General features: G+C 43.7%; 1 protein-coding gene across 1 annotated transcript in view; it reads right to left on the bottom strand.

Annotated features, from left to right (window-relative positions):
• POU6F2 (POU class 6 homeobox 2) overlaps nt 1–21,120 on the bottom strand; it is a gene marked incomplete at its 5' end in the record, with an annotated part of 488,714 nt that overhangs the window by 22,778 nt on the left and 444,816 nt on the right. Inside the window, one exon of the mRNA XM_084795181.1 lies at nt 1,346–1,552. Within this exon, the coding sequence (XP_084651307.1) occupies nt 1,346–1,552 (207 nt within the window). The remainder of the gene's footprint in view (nt 1–1,345; nt 1,553–21,120) is intronic.

Raw genomic sequence — 21,120 nt, 5'->3', positions numbered from 1 at the left:
AAATTCCATCATTTCAGTTCATCCTTTTTTGTTTTGTTTTGTTTTTCAAGACTGGGTTTCTCTGTGTAGCCTTGGCTGTCCTGGACTCACTTTGTAGACCAGGCTGGCCTCGAACTCACAGCGATCCGCCTTCCTCTGCCATCTTTTATGCCATGATCAGACTTATTAGAGGAAAAAAATAGCTCATATAATTCCTTCTTGTGTAACATCCACCTCCTATGGTCCCCAGGGTGGCATCTTCACTGCCATCAACAGCTGAGGTGGGACCGCCTCACTACTATCATGATTGAATGATAGTTTGCTGTATCTCAGACACAGCTCTGATCACCCTAACCCTCACACACGTTCTTTAGGGTAGATACCGGTGTCCCCATCCCATTTTATTTTTGCGAATGAGAGAGCTGAGTGAGATGTCATGTCGGTGTGTGACACCTTCGAGCACACACAGAGATAAAGCTTACCCTTTCTGGTTTGATTGTACACCCCACCCAAACTGTCCCCAGCTTGTTTTGTGCTCCTGCCACAGAAACTGCTCCCTGGGCCCCCAACATGTCATCTTCCTACCTTCCTGCCCACTGTTTCTACTTCCTAGAGTGTTGTTAATTCATTTCCTCGGCAGCTCTCACTCATCTTGCTCTTACCTGCTCTGTTCCAGGGCCTTCTCTGCTTTATTGGCTTTTATAAGTCAGTGTCCCATATAACACCATGAACCCCTTGGCTAGAAAGCAATGCTTCTATGTCTTAGCTAGCAATGCATCGAGTCTCACTACATGTTATCAAAATGCTTATTGAAGGGACCAAACAAGTAAAATCTCCACGGAGATCAAAGACCACATCTTTCCTCCTTTAGTGCTACAAGCTCAACCTGCTCAACTTTTAGTGTAAACACACAGGGAAAAGCTCAGTTGGTATTTGAATGGCAAAGCAAACCACAGTTAGAATTTTAGTGAATTAACAAGGAGAGCTGCCTGTCCTTCATCTACAGCTGTTGTAGTAGCTCCAGCTTGGAATTGCTTTGTGTTTAATAATAGTTTTCGCTTATAATTAAGGTGTAAGTAGTTTTGGTTTCTTTTTTGCTCTATTAAAAAAAAAGAGAAAACGAAGTGTGTTTGGTATAGATTAAGAAGGACACATTGTAACTGACTTTTGGTCACAGTGTCTGTTATAATTTAATATGTTCTTGATTTTAGATTAGGGAGCTATTCATGTTATTGCTTATATTTGCTATGGGAAATAATGAAAATAATAAATATTTTTGTAATGCAAAATTTACTTTGTACAGAGAGCAATGAGAAAGGAGGAGAGAAGAAATATATTGGGCACTGCACTGGTGTGGGACCCTTACCTGGTGGCCTGGCTTGATGGGGGACAGAGTGATGCCCTGGGTGTTGATCACAGGCAGGATCTGGTTTCCGATGACTGTGGCAATGATCTGGCCCTGGGCATTGGTCAGGAGCTGGGGGGTGATCGGCTGTACTTGAAGGCCCTGAGTGCCACTTGCTGCTTGGCTTGATGGCCCTGGGTTAGGCATCAGTGGGATGGTCCCAATAATCTGCAAGAGATAAGCCTGAAGGTGAGGGGTCAGCTGAATCCAGGCTCCTCCTGCACAGCTGAAGACCACATTGTCCCCTAGTCATGAGGCATGTTATCAGAATCTCAGTCGCTCTCTACAAGCAGGCCAGACCAGAAGAGCAGAAGTGAGTACCAGGGCAGGGGCAGTTAAAGGAGGGAAAGCTACACATGCACTGACTTCACCAAGGGGAGGGGAATTATCTTACTTAAAAACAAAACCAGATATTGATGAAGACGTAAACACACAGGTTCTTCCAGGGCTTGCTCTCAGAAACAGGAGTAACAGATCTTAGCACTTAAGGCCTTTGTGCACCTCCGGCACTGTGTCTTCCCTACTGTGTGCCTCCACATGCCCTGAACTCTGGGATGCCCCCTCTCCCACAGTCTGTCCCTCATGTATGCCATCCTGTTCTCTGGCACCATTCTGACATCCTACTCGCTGCTAAAGTCAGGTCGGCTTTCCGACCTCTGTACTCTGTTGGACTAATCCCTGTCATGTACAGGGTAGAGCACCAGACTCTGGAGACAAGAAGGCGGATGTCACTCCCAGCCAGGCCACCCACCAGCCACATTTGTCACAGTACTTTATCCTCTCAAAGGTTAGTAAGTAAATGGTTGGACTCTTCAAACAGAGGTGATGTGACTATTGAGGACTGAAGTCAGAAAGATGAGAAGGACAGCTTAATCGGAGTGTATTCAACTGGGACCTGGTTGTTAGGGGCTTCAGCTTGTGTGTGTGTGTGTGTGTGTGTGTGTGTGTGTGTGTGTGTAGCCTTAAGCACTGGGCACTCAGGCCTCTGCCACAGGGTCATTGCTACCAGTGGCTTCTGTCATCAGTGAAAGGGTTGTGTGGGATGATTGTAGGAGGCAAGTGGTTAAATATGTGACAGGAAATGGTATCTATAAAGTCTGAAAATGGAAGCGTAGTATACATTTCTAGGGACAAGTTTAATATGCAAAACCTCTAACTACAGGATGTTTCTAAACATGGAACCTCAAGGGGTGTCATGGGGAATGGGTGTAGGGCTATTTCTCCTGCTTCTCCTAAGCCTTGCACTACCAAGTTGTCACCAATGGCTGTTTCCTAGTTTTAAGCCATGGTGACCTGGTCCATGACTTTCACTGTCATGTGATGTTTTAGTTTCATCCTGCCTTCTTACAAGAACGTTCTGGACTGAAGCTGGGATTAGTTAGGCCTCTCCTTCACAATTCACATACAAAGGTGAATAGGGGCTCTGTGCTCTGGGAGAGGAGTTTGTAGGTGACAGCTCTGGAACTGGTACCCTCAGACTTTTTCCCCTAAGTCTCACCACCTGGAGGACACTGAGCATTGGATGCTGAGAACTCAGATCTTAGACAATGCTTTGCATCCTGCCTGCAAATTTCCACTGGATGATAATCTCTCTGTGGACTAGTTCACAAGTGATAGTGTCTTTGACTGCACAACACTCACACGTGGCTTGGAACATAGTTTCTCAGCAATATTTTTTTTCAGCGAATAGCTTTAGGGTTCTGGGCTTCAAGATTCCAGGTGCAAGTGGGACACTAGGAAAACCTGTAGCTCTTGGGGAGATCGTATTGGAGAGCCTCCTTCTCCCTCTGCCATTGCTTCCAACACAGTGGTCCCATGGGATTGTGGAAATGGAAAAGCTGTGCAACTATGAGGTATCAGTGGCATTTGTCAGTAGATGCTGATGAAGTCAAGCAATTACTGTGGAAGTGCTTGGCCATCCTTTATGGAGCTGTGAGGCTTCTGGTACCCTAGCTAAGCATGCAATGTCTGTTTTGCAGCAACGGCGGTGAACATGTCCCATCAGCAAGCAAGGTCGGGAGGAGCCCACATCAATAGGTCATCATGTGGAAGCACTTTATTGATGAGTGGCCTTACATTAGGCTAAAAGCCAGCTCCTGTGACCCCCACAGGCACTTTGAGAGAGACACAGGATCAGCTTCCTGTCCTAGTCTATGCTGGATACAGACGACCTACACACGCACAGTGAAAACTCGGCAACAGACCTTCCCACTCCGGCTGCCTGGAGTGTCTTAGGCCTTTGGCTTCCTAGGCCACCTGATTGGCTGCAGAAGCTGGATGCATTTGCGTGCAGGGCTATGGCTTCTATTTTAGGCAGGATGTCAGTGCATTTAGGAGCTTGTGGGGAGGATGTAGCCTGAGAGAATGCCTCAGAGTAAGGCATGGCGCATGACAGCTATAGAACACACGGTGATGAAAAGAGAGGCATCTGGCCCGGTGATGATTGACGTGCGTGTGTGCTGGCTCTGTGGTAATGAGGTGCACTTTCTGGGTGAAAGAAGAAACAGAAAGGCAAATGCAACCGGCTCACCGGTCTCTCCCCTAGGAACAGCCGCACTCCTCAATACTGAGCTGCAACTAACATGCTTGTCACTGTGTCTTCCCCACCTCTCCTCTGCTCTCGAGATGAATCTGAGCATCACGTATGGAGAAGACAACAGTAGTGTCAGAGCCAGAGGAATCTGAAATGGCCCAGTGGAAGGAGATGTTTAATGAAGAAAGGGTGGCCGTGAGGTGAGAGGTGGATGTGAAGCCAGGAAGTCTTTGGTGAAGTTGTACATTTCTTTGTTATTGTCACCTTCCTTTCAGAGGCACGAGGATCACCATGTCCGCACGCCAAACACTTGTTGGTGCACACTGGGGACTTTGTAATAGACTCCAAGGTATCAAAAACCATTGATTTTAATTTTCTCTAATTTGTTCAATGGTAGAGGTGATTGCACACTAGATTATCTACAAATTATCTGTTGAATTATTATTCTTGGTCTAGCTTTGAGTCTCTTAGCATTTCCACACACCAGAACACCCCCTAAGCATGTTGGGGTTACAGAGATATGACAAAGGGACAATAGGAGTGGAGACACTCACATTGGACACCTTCCATGCTCCTAACAGTTGCCCAGTTACTGATGGAAATTGTGTTTCAAACTAAAGGCCTTGGGAAATTCAAGGGAAGTATCTTTATCTATACACATTTCAACTAAGGTAGGAAATTAACCAGTCTGGCAAGGCTAGAGAGAATCTCTGGTTTGGGGATGAAGACAGAAAGTGTGCTTTTAAGATTAGCTTCTAGGGGAACTTGCGTACCCAGCTTGTAAAAGCAAAGAATGTGCTGCAAAGCCCTGATGGAAGTTATAATGCCACAAGGCAAGCAGGATCTGTTTCCTGCTCGCCACCCACACCTGATATTTAAAAGTATGTCAAACTCCCTTCAGTTACAAAGGACTCTGGCAGAGCAACTGGATTCCTGTGGACCCCTTTCTCTATTAGCACTGAGCTATGGGCCACAGAGGATGCTGAATAGATGCAGTCAGACAGGGCAGGGTTAATGTGATATCAAATGCAAGGATTCTATCAGTGAAAGGAAGAAATGAGAAGTCAATGAATAAGCAAGGGATTTGTGGTAAAAATGCCTATATCTATGTGGTATGTGTTCAAGAACCCTGGGAATAAGTGGATTGTTTTAGAGGAAGATGAGAGTGGTTCGGGAAGACCACAAGAAGATGCAGGGGTTACGTGAGGTTTAGGATTAGGCAAAACTATTAGAAGCGGGTGGGAAGGTAAGAGGCATGGGGGTGGTACATTCATCAACTTGGAGACAAGAGGAGGTGTCAGCCTGGAAAGGTTCGATTCCATCTGTGCAAAGACTTGAGGTAACTTTTGGGGGGAAGGGTTGGGGCAGCATTTGTGCATTCTGGCCCTGTACTTGATATTTAGCCCAGGTTACCTCAAACCTGATCCTCCTGCCTCAACCTCCTGAGCACTGGTGTTACATGTGCCATCATGCCTGATGGTGAACTGGGTTTGTTAGGGGTGGAAGGAGGCCTGATATGGGGCCATTTCAGGTCTGACTGTGGCAGTGAGGGCCGGATAGTCTCGAGTAGTGAAAGGCTACAGACCAGATCCATGGCTAGGATGCTCCTGACGTCACCCAAGAGTGAAGCCTAATGCCTCAATGAATCCTTAGCACAGAGCATGCTTGATTCATCGGTTTCCACTTCAAATCACAAAGCACAGCCTACCTCATGTCTAGCTTGCACCATTAGGAATTTTTGAGCGAGGTTATTGCCCCATCAATCCCACAGCAAATAGCTCAGGCATCGTTTGCAATGATCTTCGGTGTCATTGCCCTGACTCTCTACCTGTAATGATTCATCTCTGATGAATGCTTTAACCAGGCTGAGGCCCATACTGGCATTATAATGATAATTTGTGTCTTCAAAGAGATCCTGTTTCTCTAACAGGGGACTAACTTGGTTGCTGCTGTTCATGTCTGCCTGATGCTTTCTTTGGATGAGTTAAGAGCATTAACTGCAATTGAGGAATAAAGTTCATATATAAGAGCGACTAAACAAAAACCATTCAAATGAATAGTGCTCATTGGCATGGGTCATTTAAAGGATCCCTATTTCTGTAGTAAATTTAGTGGTTTACATCCAATTGGGACTGTCACTAATTCAGAAGCAAATGATGCCATCATGAAGATTACTTTGTGATGGTGGCAAATCTGGCAAGTTAAAGGCTATGCAATTTCTCAGGATGTTGTTTCAACGCCCTCCTGTACATCTGTCTAACAGGTATTCACAGGGATAAGCCAGGTTTGAATGAGGGAAGTGAATGAATGAAGGCATTCATTGTTAACACACAGATGTCGTCAGTGGCAGTCTTAGGCTGGGTGTTACAGAGGCCCAGGCACCCAGTCAAGCCATCTGATGGGCCACATATTGTCACAGTGTCTGATACATACTTAAACTCTGACAAAGGAATGTGATGACGTTTTGTTGCCTGAGCTTAAGAAAGAGACAGCCTCTCAGTGTTGTACTCAGTGACTTCCTCTGGTCTGTCTGTGTACTAGGTGGGGCACCTGCTCTCCAAATATTTGTGTCACCTCAGCAGTGTTTGTGAGTAGTACCATTGCTTTTCCCACACTTGGACAAGGAACTAAAGCTGCTTGTGAGGAGCGACCACTAATGGAAGCAGCCAGTCACTTTTCCCATTCTTCCTGGTCTGACCAATGTGTTTTCTTTTTCAATATGATGCATTCATTCTGAACTCATTGTTTTCCTAGATTTAAAGCTAACCTTGGAGTCATTTTGGCACCTCTGATGAGGATATTTATTCTAAAGCGAAAAGGAAATACCACTATTTTACAACCAAAATTTATGTTTCAAGACAGGAAACACTAGTTTGGCCATGTCCAACGTGGTGGACAAGAGAAGTGTGGACACCGAGAGGGAAAATCACAGCGAATCTGAATCACAGAATGGTAAAGGCCTGGCGGGAGCAAAGGGGAAGGGGCTGTGGAGCTGTCAGGGGCAGACAGGTGGACAGTGAATTGGACCCTTTGTCTGGGCCATGCATAGCAGTCCCTGTGTTCACCAGTCCCGTGACTCATCCACAATGTCTGCTATGGCAGTGTGGTGAGAGTGACATGGCCACGGCCCGGCATCTCAGACCGGGTGTCTTAAACCAAAGTGAAAGACACACACTTTAATGAGAAGCTGTTAGAATAGTTGAATGTGTTCATTCTCACACTTGTTTTGTGGGTGCTACAGGTCTGTCCTACTTGGGAATACCCCCCACCCCCAACCCCCCGTTGTCCTTAGCTGTCAGAATTAAAACCCTGTTGAGTGATAAAAGGATTGGTTTCAGTTTTAGGAACACAGAAACACAGACAAAAGTGCAGCGCTGGGGCTCGCTGGGATTAAGCTGCATAGATACAGCAAAGCAAACAAAACAAAACAAAACAAAAACAAACAAAAAAACAAACAAAAGACCCCAAACCACCACCACCACCACCACCACCACCACCACCAAAAACCATTGCCCCTGAAATCATCTTGGAGTCATTACAGGTAATTCTCTTAGTGAGTTTAAGGTGTACACGGAAGAAGCAAGTTCTTCCCTGGCCAGGAGAGCTACTGGGTGGCTTTGCCTCTCAGAATATCTGTCCTTCTCTAAAATGGGAATAATCACTGCATAATGTCATTGCAAGTCCTAAATAAAACAAGATGTGCGAAGCATTCAACATGGCCTGTGCGGCTGCGTGCTGGCCGACATTCACTCAGAACATCGTCTTGCTGATGTTCCCGTGTGGCAGCTCCTGTGCATTTTCAGTAGAATGCAAAACCACTTCCGACAGTTTTATTTTGAGGGACAATACACACATATCGCAGATTGGCTGTGAAATCGCAATCCCTCTGCCTCAGTTTTCCAAGTGTTGTTATTACAGATGTGTGCCACCGCATGTGGCCATCAGAGTCTTTTTTAATACCATCACATCACCACAAAGTAGCTCACCATTAAGAACAGAAAACAGTAGCCCACCCGAAGCGCAGTGAAAGGTTCCCTGTCTTAGAATTTTAGGCTGGGAGTTTACATGTGTTTCAAAGGAAAACTCGACTGCGTGCTGAATACACAGAAGAGGCCTCTGCAAAGCTGTTAAGCAGTTCCAGAACACAGGAATCCATAATGAAGTTAGGATGTAAAGAACTCTGAAATTCTGTGTATCTTCCTCACTCCCAGAGTGACCTGGGAGTTTTCTCCTTACCCCAAGGTTAACACACTTGAGTGAGTTTTCTCCCTTTAAGTTTAGATACTCTAGTTTCTATAGATTTTGAAGCGAGAGGAGACAGGGAGAGTCTGGCGGGTGGAGGGAGGGGAGAAAGTGAGCATGCTCCATTGCGGTCAGAAGATGCCCGTTCACTGCTGGAGGGACCAGGATGTATACTTCTCTAGACTCCATTGCATAGGTCAGGGCCATTTCAAACCTGTGCTACAGCACCACTTGGGCATAAACAGTGTGTGTGTGTGTGTGTGCGTGTGTGTGTGTGTGTGTGTGTGTGTGTGTGTGTGTGTGCACACTTCACATTTAAGAGGTGGGATTTTTTTTTCAAATTAAAAACAAATTAAGATGCACTATAAAAATTTGTATTTGCACACACACATCTATATCTCTATCTATGCCTGTGATTATATGATTTGCTACTTTTCTCTCATTTGGGTTCTATAATGCATGGCCAGAAAACACTGATAGAAAAAAAATTGATCCTTTATCTAATCAAATGATTAAATTAAACGTAAACCAATGATGTTTCATTCAAGCCAGAAACAAGGAATCGTCTTAAGCCTTTGTGGTCTATTCTTAGACTGAATGGTGTTAGAAGCCAGTGCCCAAGAAATCCAGCCTTTCTGTACAACACAGAGACACCCACTGTCAGTACAAATTTTAGAACTGTATCAGATGAACACCTGTCCTGCACTGAAAAGCATACTGGCAAAGTTTGGACCTTAGAGGGCTAGTGGGTTTCCCTGCGGTACTGGGTTTCTAGCACAGTTTATACCCATCTAGAAAGTGGGACAGTGAAGGCAGAGGAGGAGAGACAGTCTGGCAAGACATCGCCTCCTCTGCTGTGAAGGTTCAGCGAGGCATTTCTGCAGAGCATCTGTACATCTCCCCAGCAGGTCACAAGGACACTTATTCAATGTGGTGGTATTTGGAGTAAGGTCTTCTGGATGGAGATATATCCTTATGAATAGAATTACTGTCCTTATGAAAAGGACATAACTCCTTCTTATCTCTAGAATCCTAATTGTAATTTTTTTGGTGTACATATTTAATCCATAGTTTCTTATTACAAGGCAGAAGTGATACTCCCTGAAAGCAAATGGATTCCATTGTGCTGTGTGGCCTGGGATTTAATTTCTACCTCCCTATACTATTTTTCTTTATTTATTTGCATATTAGTTGTTCAGTTGGAGAATATGGAAACATGTATAAAGCTGAGCTAAGACTTTCATGCCTGATTGTCTGTAATTTCATTACACTTGTTCACTGGACAATTGGAGAACTATCTGTGACCAGATGATGACAAATTCTTAATAATAATCAGAAATTTGTTTCTTTATTTCATGCCTGGTCATTGAGTAGGGAGTTGTTCAGTTTCCATGCATTTGTAGGCTTTCTATGGTTTCTGTCGTTGTTGAGTTCCTGCTTTAATCCATGGTGATCTGATAAGACACAAGGGCTTATTCAATCTTCTTGTATCTGTTGAGGCTTGCTTTGTGACTGAGTATATGGTCAGTTTTGGAGAAGGTTCTGTGAGGTGCTGAGAAGGTATGTTCTTTTGTGTTTGGGTAAATGTAGTGTAGATATCTGTTAGGTCCATTTGATTCATGATGTCTATTAGTTTCCTAATTTCTCCATTTAGTTTCTATCTTGATGATCTGTGCATTGGTGAGAGTGGGGTGTTGAAGTCTCCCACTATTAATGTATGGGGTTTGATGTGTGATTTAAGCTTTAGTAATGTTTCTTTTATGAATGTTGGTGCCCTTGCATTTGGGGCATAGATGTTCAGAATTGAGACTTTATCTTGATAGATTTTTCTTTGATGAGTATGAAGTGTCCTTTCCCATCCCTTTTGATTAATTTTGGAAGATATTTTATTAGATACTAGAATGGCTACTCCAACAACCATAGTACAATCCACAGACCTAAAGAAGCTAAGTAACAGGGAGGACCCTAGGGAGGATGCTTAATTCTCACTCAGAAGGGCAAATAGAAGAGACACCGGAAGTTGTTGAAGAGAGGGAACAGGATAGGAGCCTCTCACAGATGTCCTCTGAAAGACTCCAACCGGTAGAGAATCAAAGCAGATGCTGAGACTCACAGCCAAACTTTGGACAGTGCACAGGGAGTCTTATGGAAGAGTTGGGGGATAGAAGGACCAGGAGGGGACAGGAGCTCCACACAGAGACCAACATAGCCAACAAATCTGGGCCCAGGGTGGCCTGCAGAGACTGATGCACCAACTGAAGACCATGCATGGAGAGGACCTAGACCCCCTGCTCAGATGTAGTGGATAGGCAGCTCATGTGGGTCCCCTAATATGGGGAACAGGAGCAGTCTCTGACATAGACTCTGTTGCTAGCTCATTGATCACTTCCCGTTGGCAGGACAGCCTTGCCAGGCCACAGAGGAAGAGGATGCAGACAGTCCTGATGAGACTTGATAGGCTGGGATCAAGGAGGAAGGCTCTCTCTTTCTAGGGACTAGGAGACAGGGGTAGGGAGGAAGAGGGAAGGAGGGTGGGGCCAGGAGGAAATGAGGGAGGGGCAATTGTAATGTAAAGTGAATAAATTAAAAAAAAACATAATTACAAACTTTTTCTTCATTAATTCTGCTTTTAGCCAGTTTACAAATTAAACTATGGATGGTTTTCCTTTTCTCCAGTCATGGTCATGTTGTAGAATGCAAATGTATTTCCTATTTTCTTATCAAAGAGCATCACAGCTGTGCTGAAGCACCCACTTTGTAGAGGATCAACTTTGTCAACCTTTTCCTGGCTTTCCCCAAGACTTTAAGTTTTAATACTAGCCTCCTAAAAACCCATCGCCACCCCCAATAAAAAAATAGAACTAGAGAAAGCATTTCTGTTTCTACTAGTTGCTGCCAGGTTAAATGACTAAAGTAGACTGAAGCTATTTATTGCTTGGGAGAACATCTTGACTCACAGCCAGGAAACATCCTCCAAGAAAGCCTTCCATCTAAGAACTATCTTTTTCTATTTCATCCAAAAAGGACAAACAAATAACTATAGCAACTAACAAAGACAAAAAAAAAAAAAAAAAAACAAAAACAACCAAACAAAAAACCCTCATAAAAACCCAGCAACCCTCACCTCACAACCAACCAACCAACCAACCAACCAACCAACTAACTAACCAACCAACAAACAACCAACTAACAAACAACCCCAACCAACCAACCAACTAACTAACCAGCCCAACCAACCAACCAACCAACCAACCAACCAAAACAACCAACCAACCCAACCAACCAAACAACTAACCAACCAACCAACCAACCAAAACAAACCGGGGACCCATATGATCTCCATATTCCTAATTTATCCTTCATTGAAATAGGTCATTATTCAATGGGAACAGGTAATGAGAATGTTTGGCAATTGCTCAAGAAAGTGCTATGCATATTTAGCACCTCCTGGTTCTGTGTTTATACCCAGTGAGTGCATCAGACTGTAAAGCTGAATTTAAATGAGGATAAACAATGGAAAGAAGCCTCCAAGGAAAAGGAAGGGTGGGGAAGGAAGAGCTGTTAAAGACACATCTGTCTATCATCACTCAGGTCCACGAGCCCTGGATGATCCATGTGTTTTTTGTGAAGAAAATGTCCATTGTTGTGGCAAAATTAAATGTATTTTGATACTTGCACGTGATGCTTATCTGTCTGCTCAATCAGAAAAAGTTGTCCTCATCATTCTAACACATATTACTTTTTCAATTTCCTGTTAGTAATGCTTTCTTAATGTTCTCTAGGGTGAGCCCACAGAATTTCTCATTTCTCACAACAAAGACTGAAAGTGGTTAGAACTAGGCTGATGAGCTCTTCTAAGCTCAGTTTCCTCAGCCCGATTCCCCAGCCATCAGCTTTTTGACAAATGTCAACAAGGAGGGTGGGGTGCACTCCAACGGTGGCTTATCAGAGTTTTCTTATTTCTGTTTTTTTAAATCCCCCCCCCCCCCATGTATGCATTGAGTTACTCCAGTCCTTCATAACTCATCGTGGTAATAAGTGTTGAGTTTACAAAGCGGTTCCGTCCTAGGCTGTGCCACGTGACCTAGGCTCAAAAATCAAAGTGAGTTTTCTGAGTCCTGGGTATCAAGCACCGTGTCTCACTTTTGTGCTCATCTAAGTAATTCTTAGGTTTCAAAAATCTGAACATGCCTTTTCCCAAAGACACCATCCTTTATATTAAAAAGCCTGAATGATACTGAGAAGGTTCTCATGGCTCAGTCTTCTGATTCTAACGTGCAGTTCCTCAAGTTCCTTGTAAATTGAGAGCACTTTCTTCAGTGCACATACCATTCTTCCTCATTTCTGGTTATGTGAGAAGGCCGGATAAAATGACATGAGGATGTTCTTATTCCTCTAGGGCACTAGAGGAAAACAAGAGTGCTTAAAGGAACCTGGTGGTTGATTACCCTCTCTGCCTCTGCCTTTTGCTTAAACTGAGTACATCTTGTTAGGAAAAAGGGCCAATGTTGTTGTGCCCAGAAGCCTTATGGTGCTGGGGGAAGCAATGGAGGTAGCTAGGCATCAAGTAGTGTGGGGCTACTGTTAATCTTGAGAATATAGGTTCTCCCATCAAGCCTATCATGTGGCTGGCAGACTCTGCCATCGCCACACTGGACTCTGTTGCATGTTGGAGGGGATGTGGTTTCCTGAAAGTGTGGGGTAGGCCATGCTTGAGACTCATATGACTCACTCTCTGAGGACTAAGTGTTTAACAACTTTCATTGCATTCACACTTTACACCAGCCGTACATTTTTAAAAGTAGCTAAAGAGAGGTAAGTAATCGAAAACAACCATTTTCCTTTGATGTAGGAATACTGGATGGCGTTTAGAAACGTTTTCACATAAAAGTGCTGTATGTTCAGTGGGCCTTACTCAAGATCAACTGACTGAAGGGGATTAAGTATACATGCAAGGTGTTATTCGCTGTCTCTTATTCTGCAGGCACAGTGTTAGGCATGTAGAAAGCTTATGCTGACAGCCGCTTTGCTCCAAGAAAATCTGGGCTTTTGAAAGCAGCCAGATTTGTGTTGTTGTCCAGGCTTTTTTATTCACTCTATGGCTCTGGAAAGCTGGATACCACTCCTAAGCCTCCAGTCTACCCATCAGGGTAGCCAAGAGCACAGTGAGCGTGGAGTGCTGAACCTGCACAAAATGCTTACTGAAGAGCATATTAGCATACATGAGATGGTATCTGGGCCATGGACTTTATTACTGTGTCATGTTTGCTGTGTGCCAGGTGCTGTTCTTGGCTTTTGGGATGAAAACAAGATACTTCCAATTGTTGTCAAAGCATGTGATGGAGAACACTCTCTTACATCAGATAAGACTGAGCTTGGTTCCTGCTATTTCTCACAGGGTACCCCCAGAAGCTCTCCATCTGAGCAGCGGCCATGAACTGCATCATGCAGCAGTGGGCAATTCCGAAGTGGTGGGGACATGCTGAGGTCTAAGTACCGTTGGGTCTTAGTGCTCTATAAATGGCAACCTCTTACTAATTTTATTATTGATGCTAATGGTGATCCTCTTAACAACCCTTTAGGGGAGATTTTTATCATTTCAAAGAAGAGAAACCTGGCTGAGGGAGATGAAATGCCTTGCCTGCCCTTGGGGGTGTGTTAGATTGGAGTGAGAGCTTAGCGCCCTGCCTGCCTGTCTGATTTGAGAGCCTGGAGTCCCTTCCATGTGAGGATCAGACATTGCTGTACTTTAGCGAGGCTCTGGGTTATTGTCACTATCTATTGGTAGGTGTCTGATGCAGGGAGTGTGCTATGTTTTCCTGCATATCTGTGCATTATTCATTTAATGCCATTTGTCTCTGAGTTTAAGGCTATACTTATAAGTACTGACTACTGCAGTATTCTGGATGTTCCGGCTTATGACACCTTGTGAGGGTCTACTTTTACTGTTACCCAAGGTGGCAAAAGTTAGGTGGTGTAACAAGTGGGAACTCAGAGCTAATGCCTTGCGTCTAATGGTGTTACATAGAGGTTACTTCTCTGTGGGTTTGAACTGAGCTGCTCTGAGTTGTGACGTCTGCATTCCTCTCTGCTTCTGATCAACACATTTCTTTCTCATTGGCCCTGTAAGTTGATGTCATCTCACATCTTTATAAGTGCTAACCAACTCAAGGGCCAACAATAATGTGGGGTGCACGTTTGGCCTATAGAATATTTACTTCAAGGGTGGCTATATCTAATATGTGGGTTTAATGTCCTAGCCTGTCTTGTAAAGTCCTAATGATAATGATGGCTTGCAGATGAGCTTGGGAATACTCTAGAAAAGCTAACTCAGAGTTCGGCATTCATTTTCTTTCTTTGTTCCTACCCCAATTCAAATCAAGTTTATTTTTTATTTTATAATTGGAAAGCTAAGAATAAATAGCTTTGTCCTCATCCCTCCTTTTTTTCTAAAGCCCAAATATTAAAAAAGCAGCTAATATCCTGTATATATTTGTCCTAGAACCAGGTTAGGTTAAGGCCGTTAATCAAACAAATAACATAGGCTTACAATTATGTGTTACTAAACTTCAGTTATAATTTTATAAAAGGTATTTTGACAATCTCTGTCTCTCTAACAATTGATATACTTGTCTAATGTGGTATTTTAGTACTGTACCCTCTCCCTCAAAAATACATGGCCTGACTTTAGGTGCAATTTAAACCAGTGGTTTCAGAGACACAAACATACTGTAGTAGATGCGTCTGTTTTTCTTAGAAAGTCGCACCTCACAGGAGGAGTGTGTCTCTAGGGCAAAGGTCTGGGAACATGAAGTATCTCAGCACGCTCCAGCTTATCAATTTCTAGCATGGTTTTGCTGTGTTGGAGCACCGACTGCTCACATGGCAGGCATCTGTGTTGCTGGGTGCACATCTATATGTAGTCTATATGTAGTACCCATCTGCTATTCTTTGCCCATGGTTAGGAGGCCTTGCTGGAAGGCAGCAGACTCCTGGTCTCCTAGGTGCTGACTCAGAGTCTGATTTTCTCTGTCATCATGCAGCACAGATCTGAGATAGGCTTCACACCTGTCTCATTGCTTTAGAGACTTCCCTCAAAGCACCTCTTCAGTTTCTTTGATGAGCAAAGATAAAACTGGTAAGCAAATGAATTAGAATACCTTGGATTTATTTGGTATGATAAATGTAGCTTCAGGTTTCAAGTGTGCATATAGATAAACCTTCAGGAGAATTCTGTGAGAAAACGGGGAAAGAAATACATTCTTATTCTTTTTTTCAAATGTGAAGATTTAGGTTCTGTGTTTCTAAGGTTTTTGTTTTGTTTTGTTTTGTTTTGTTCATAGAGCATCTGGGAAAGTACCCAGGCCTTCCAACCAGAGAAGATCAGGGCGGTAGGAGCACAGCCATGGACACTGGGCTCAGATCTCAGCCCTGCTACTTCTCCATGGTGCTGGCCTGGGGAGTTTCTCTGAACTCCTAGAGAGTTTGTTCATCAAACCTCCTAAGCTTTCCATGACACCCTAGAGTGAACTGCTAATGGCTCCAGGTGGAAGTTCAGTAAGGTAGACACTGCCTTTCTTTTCTTTCATCTTTCTTTTTCTTTTTGAAATGTCACTTGGCCTAAAGGAACATATACAGTTAAAACCCAGCAGTCCTCCAAGGTCCTTAAAGGTCTCTGCACACTCAGTGAGCCACCTGATCATTCCTTGGGGATAGACAGCACTTTGCCACATTGTGCATTGACTGACATGGGCATGCGTCTGCTGAACAGGGAGCACCTTCCTCTTCATCTCCTTCTAACGTTAAGCACGGTAGCCCTGATGAGCTCCTCAGAGCTGAAAATAGCACCCATCCTCTGATTAGCTGCTTAGAATTATAGACCCTAATTGGGAAGCTCCAGGAATTAACCGGCATCAAAAGAAGATGCACGCTTTTATCCAGGAGTCTACAGGAGAGACCATTTTCCTGTTCCCATGAAGACAAAGCCTTAGGAATGAAGAATCAAAGCCAATGCAAGACACAAGGCTGCAGTGGCCAGAGCCAAAAAAAAAAAAAAAAAAAAAAAAAGAACTACATGGCTCACATCCATGAGCTTCGCAGGTCAGGTCGCTGGGCTCAGAGTCAGGAGAGTTGGTGGCTGGCAGCGGCCAAGACTGTACGCTGTGGCCCTGATGCCGGGGTTCTCATTTGCAGAGCATTTTGAGGGGCCGTGAGGGGAGCACTTAGGGAAAGTGCTGAAATGAGGCAATAAAGCCTTTAACTGGGCTCAGAGGGCAGATTTGCTGTGTTAGTAGAAGGAATGTGGTGGCTGATTATTATTTTATCTTTATTACCCAGAAAATTCTTAGAATGCTACCAAGCCCATGAAAATAGATTTCCTGGCCTCTCGATAGAAAGGATTGAAAAAAATGTTCACTAAAAAAAAGAAATGATAGTTGAAATACACTCAATTAATATTACACTTTAAAAACTTCTCTCACGATACATGAAAATGGGGGAAATAAAGTTTTTGTCAGACCTACACTTATGAGAAAACACAGAGACATCAATGCTGAATTGTCCACAAAACATGCTTGATCCTTATTTAGACAATTGTCTAAGTAGATTCTATTTTTCGTATTTTTTAAAAAAGTAATGTCTTATGCATTTTGTTTTTTAAATTAACATTCTGTGATAGAAACATAAACTTTATAGAGAAAAGTCAGAGTTTTTGGTTATTGACCACCCCTGGGACAGAGGGGAGGGTGTGCTTTTTGTCTGGAGTATCTGTTTTGTTTTGAAAATAAACAAGAGAACCGAGGCTGAGGTGGAAAAGCTAAAGGTGTTTGTGGTTTGTTTGTTTGGTTTTTTTTTTTTTTTGAAAAAATTGTATATGTTTTGTGTTTTTCACTATAAGAAGTGAAATAAAGGAGGCTGTGTGCTGCTCCCAAGATTCTCCATCTCGGGCTTGGCTGGGTCTAACGGGCCCTGAAGCTTTATTCACAATAGAACCATATGCTATTTCTTCCTTTTTCTGTAGGATTAGAAAACTGTTTTACAGTTCTGTGCAGTTATGGCTTTGTAAGCGCTTTAAGCAGATCTAGTTAGACCCCCCCCCAGAAGAACAACAGACAGTTATCAAATTAATTATCTCTCCATCTTATTACAACTTCAGTGAGTCTCACCTGCCCATTTAAATTATGTGCTAATAGTCACTTCAGCAGCCTACAGAGGGTCAGTTCTAAAAGGAATAGCTGTAATTTATTAAATGCCTCCTTTCTCTTTTACTGTTGGAAGAGAGGCCCAGAAAAGTTACCTAACCTATCAGAGGCCACTCTGTTGCGTTTCAATAAAATCTTAGGTTTCAATATTCTCTTGCCCTGGAGATGCCGTTCAGCTCATGATTATAATTCAGAGGACCTGGCATGGGGCGTGATTCTTCTTCAGTTGCCCCTCTTTGGATGGTTAAGCTTTGGGAGGACTTCCTGCTGGGGTCTAAGTGCACTGTCGAGAGGTACTCTTTCCTTCCCCACCTTCCATGGAGCTTGCAGTGAAGCTGACTTCACTGCTTCACTCAGTGAGGGCTGCTTTTCAGACCCCACACTAGCCTTCTAGTCACGGTCATTGAGAGGTGGCCTTTAGCTCACACCAGCATAGGAAGTCTCCTTATTATAAAGCCAGCTTTGCCTCTATCCTTTCATTGTATAGTTTTTAATACCTGTGTGGGCACATATGTTTACTCTTTTTGTTTTCTTTTTTTTAAAAATTGATGGGGAAAGGTCACCAGATGTGGTGACATAGACTGTCATCTCAGCACTGGGGAGTTAGAGGCAGGGGTACCCTGTTTAAAATAAAAAGTAACTTTGGTTAGCTGCTTTTATGTTTTCCATGCTTGGCTCCTTGCAGAACCGAGATGGGTGTCTGGGTTCACTTGTTACTGCCTACCAAAGCTTCAGAGTGGTGGGGGATGTGATTTCATCAGGAAACAGTCATGAGCATCAGTTAAAATGTAAAATGCTTCCCTGAACCTCAGGATAAAATAAAATTTCATTTGCTTTTACTTTTCTGTAATAATGCCAATAAGGAGATATTGCCAAGGACACATGGGAAACAGGTTTGTAGCTGAACAAATTGATGGTAAATCTACTTGCCAATTTTTCAAAACACAGGAGTACCTTCTCTCTCCACCCTCTGGTGCACTGTTCTGAGAAAGGTTGAGGTGCCCTAAGGTGACTTAACATCCCACGACTGAGATTCACACAAAACCTTCTTCCTCCATGCCCCAAAAGAAAACCTTCATCTTGATTGTTTGATCCCTCAGCACTTACTGACCAGTAGTTCTGAGATATGACTATGTGATCGACCTTATTCTAAGTCCTTTAATCCAATGAAGTGATGTCGGCATTCCCCCCGTTTGTTCAGAAGAGAATAAAGAGAGCTGCACAGGTCTCCCAGCTGGTGAATGGCGGCCTGGCTGCAGATCCCCTGCTCTCCGCCTGTACGCCACACTGCTGCCTCTGGCTGCACGTCCAAGCAAAATCATGAAGAGCAATGGGGATGATACTTGTGGTGTTGTTTATTAAATGTTCACTTGCGTGCTGGAGATCCAGGAAGTATTTTTAAGGCACAATCTTAGTTAATCCTCATAGCTACTAAGGACTGTGTGTGTGTGTGTGTGTGTGTGTGTGTGTGTGTGTGTGTGTGTAGCTAGAGGCCAGGCTTGGGGTGTCATTCTTCAGGCACAATCGACTTGCTTTTTTTTTTTTAAGTGAAGTATACTTTATTTTAGAAACTGTATTCTTTTTCTTTCTTTCTTTTTTTGTGAGACAAGGTTAGTTAGCCTGGACTCGTTTTGTAGATCAGGCTGTCCTCGACCTCACAAAGATCTACCTGCCTCTGCCTCCATGAGTGCTGAGATTTCAGGTGTGGACCACCATTCCTGGCTTGTCTACTTGCTTTTTGAGACAGGCTCTCCCATTGGGACCCAGGGCTCACTGATTAGGCTACGGCATCCAGCGAGCATGCCAGAGCTCCTCGGGCCTCCACCTCTCCGGCACAAGGATTACAAGGGTGTGCTGTCATGTCCACATTTAACATGGATTCTGGAGAGCAAACTCAGGTCCTCACTCTTACATGGCCAGTACTTTACTGACGAGCCATCTTCCTAGTCTCGTGCTTGTTTAGATTTCATTGTCCGTATTACATTAGAAAACTGGGGCTCAGAGGGCTTGGGAATTTGATCAGACCATATTTGGAATTAGATCCATCACCGGACTACCTATTCTTTCTTTCCTGCACATGTCTCTGATCAGGAAGTAAAGAGAGCTCTAGTGATCTTGGCAGTGCTGTATCCAAAGCCAATGTTGTGAGTACCAGTTACCAGGGGTCACTGACCACCTTCTCATCTAAGAGGACACTTCAAAACACCTGAGTATCCCTGGGTGACACAGGAATTTTGTGATTTTAGATGGCTGTGTCCGTTGATGACTCTGCTGACCCCTGTCTGTCTTTTGAACGAATAGTTATGAGAGGACAAAATAAGAAAAGTATGGAAATGAAGGAAAATGTTCTTATTGTTATGACTAGAGGCTGGGGTGGGGGGACAAAAGGGCAGAAAAGGTCATCTGTCTTCGACAACACACCCAGACATCCCATCCCTGCCTTTATTAGGATCTGGTTTCTGGAAAACACAGATTCCAAGGCAGGTAAGTAAAACAACAACGAGACCCAGATGGGGAGATTTCTGGCTGTTGAGACCCAAAGGCCAAGAGTCTGTAGGAAGATTCAGGCACAGAGAGGAGGCACATGAGGGTAGCCTGCAGCAGGTGACTCTTTGAACGCTAAGGGTAGGCTTGGGGAAGCTAAGAAAACGGGGGAGAACTGGTACCTAAATCCATACCTGCATGGGCCTGAAGGGTCATTTAGTTCTCTTAAATCCTGTCTTTGGTTTATAAGGTGTAGAAAGAAGCTTTGGACATGAGGGTAAGGGTGGCTACTTTGGATGACAACGCCTCAACTTGATGGTTTCTGTGTGGAAGGAGCCTTCTCACCTGCCCATGTTACTGTAAATAAGTCCTGTTCTCAAACTTAGGTGCACATATGAATGTCATTCCTCCTCAATTAACTTCCAAATATAAAGAAGAATTGATGTCAAGAACTCCAATAAAGGAGTTTCTAAATTCAAAGAGCTTTCACATCTGAGTGAGAAATTAAGGAGTTAAAAATGGACTGAGTGTGTCAGTCCTAGGTGGCAGGGTATATTAGTCAAGGCACATTGTACTAACCTGGTTCCATTCGTGCTTTTCTTTTGTATCACATTAACAGAAGGCAGAGAAACATACATATCAAATGATTTTTGCTCCCCTTTATGGCAGGAGATGTTCATTTAGGACATACATTTACTATAAGCACAAATCAACCATCCTTACACAACTTGTAAAATAGTAAAATTAATTCCAGTTCAATGTCTACAGAACTCCACATGTATTCAGTTTGGTATTCTTGTGAGCAGGCAGTGGGAGAGATCCCAGGGATTAGGACGACAAAGGTGGGAACTCTAGGCCCTAAGAAGTTGCCACTGGCTAACCAGCTACCAAAGCATTTGAAAAGTAATTACCTAATAGTCCCTTGAAAGCCTCAAAGTGTGTGGGGAGCAGAAGGTACATTTTACTTGGATGGTGGAACAGAGAACTCAGAGGGAAATGCCTATCCTAGATAGCTTTTGATCTTCAACTCTTAAAATTTTCATCTGGGTGTAGAGCTAGGAAGCTGCTTCCAGCGTGGGCCTGAAGTACGTATGAGTTATAGATATTAAAACCAACTTTCCCTCCACCCCCCAAATTCACAGCCTTCCAGAAATCTTAATATGCTTTTGAGAGCCTCCGTTTAGAGCTGGCTGCATAAAATGATCCTTTGATGAAAAGGAATTGGAACAAGGGTTAAAGCAGACATTGAGAGGTTACTGTAGAGGGCACGGCGTTCA

The sequence above is a fragment of the Acomys minous genome, assembly GCF_964271855.1.
Source record: "Acomys minous genome assembly, chromosome: 9".
Classification (NCBI taxonomy): domain Eukaryota; kingdom Metazoa; phylum Chordata; class Mammalia; order Rodentia; family Muridae; genus Acomys; species Acomys minous.
This window is presented reverse-complemented; position numbering and strand designations above follow the sequence as displayed.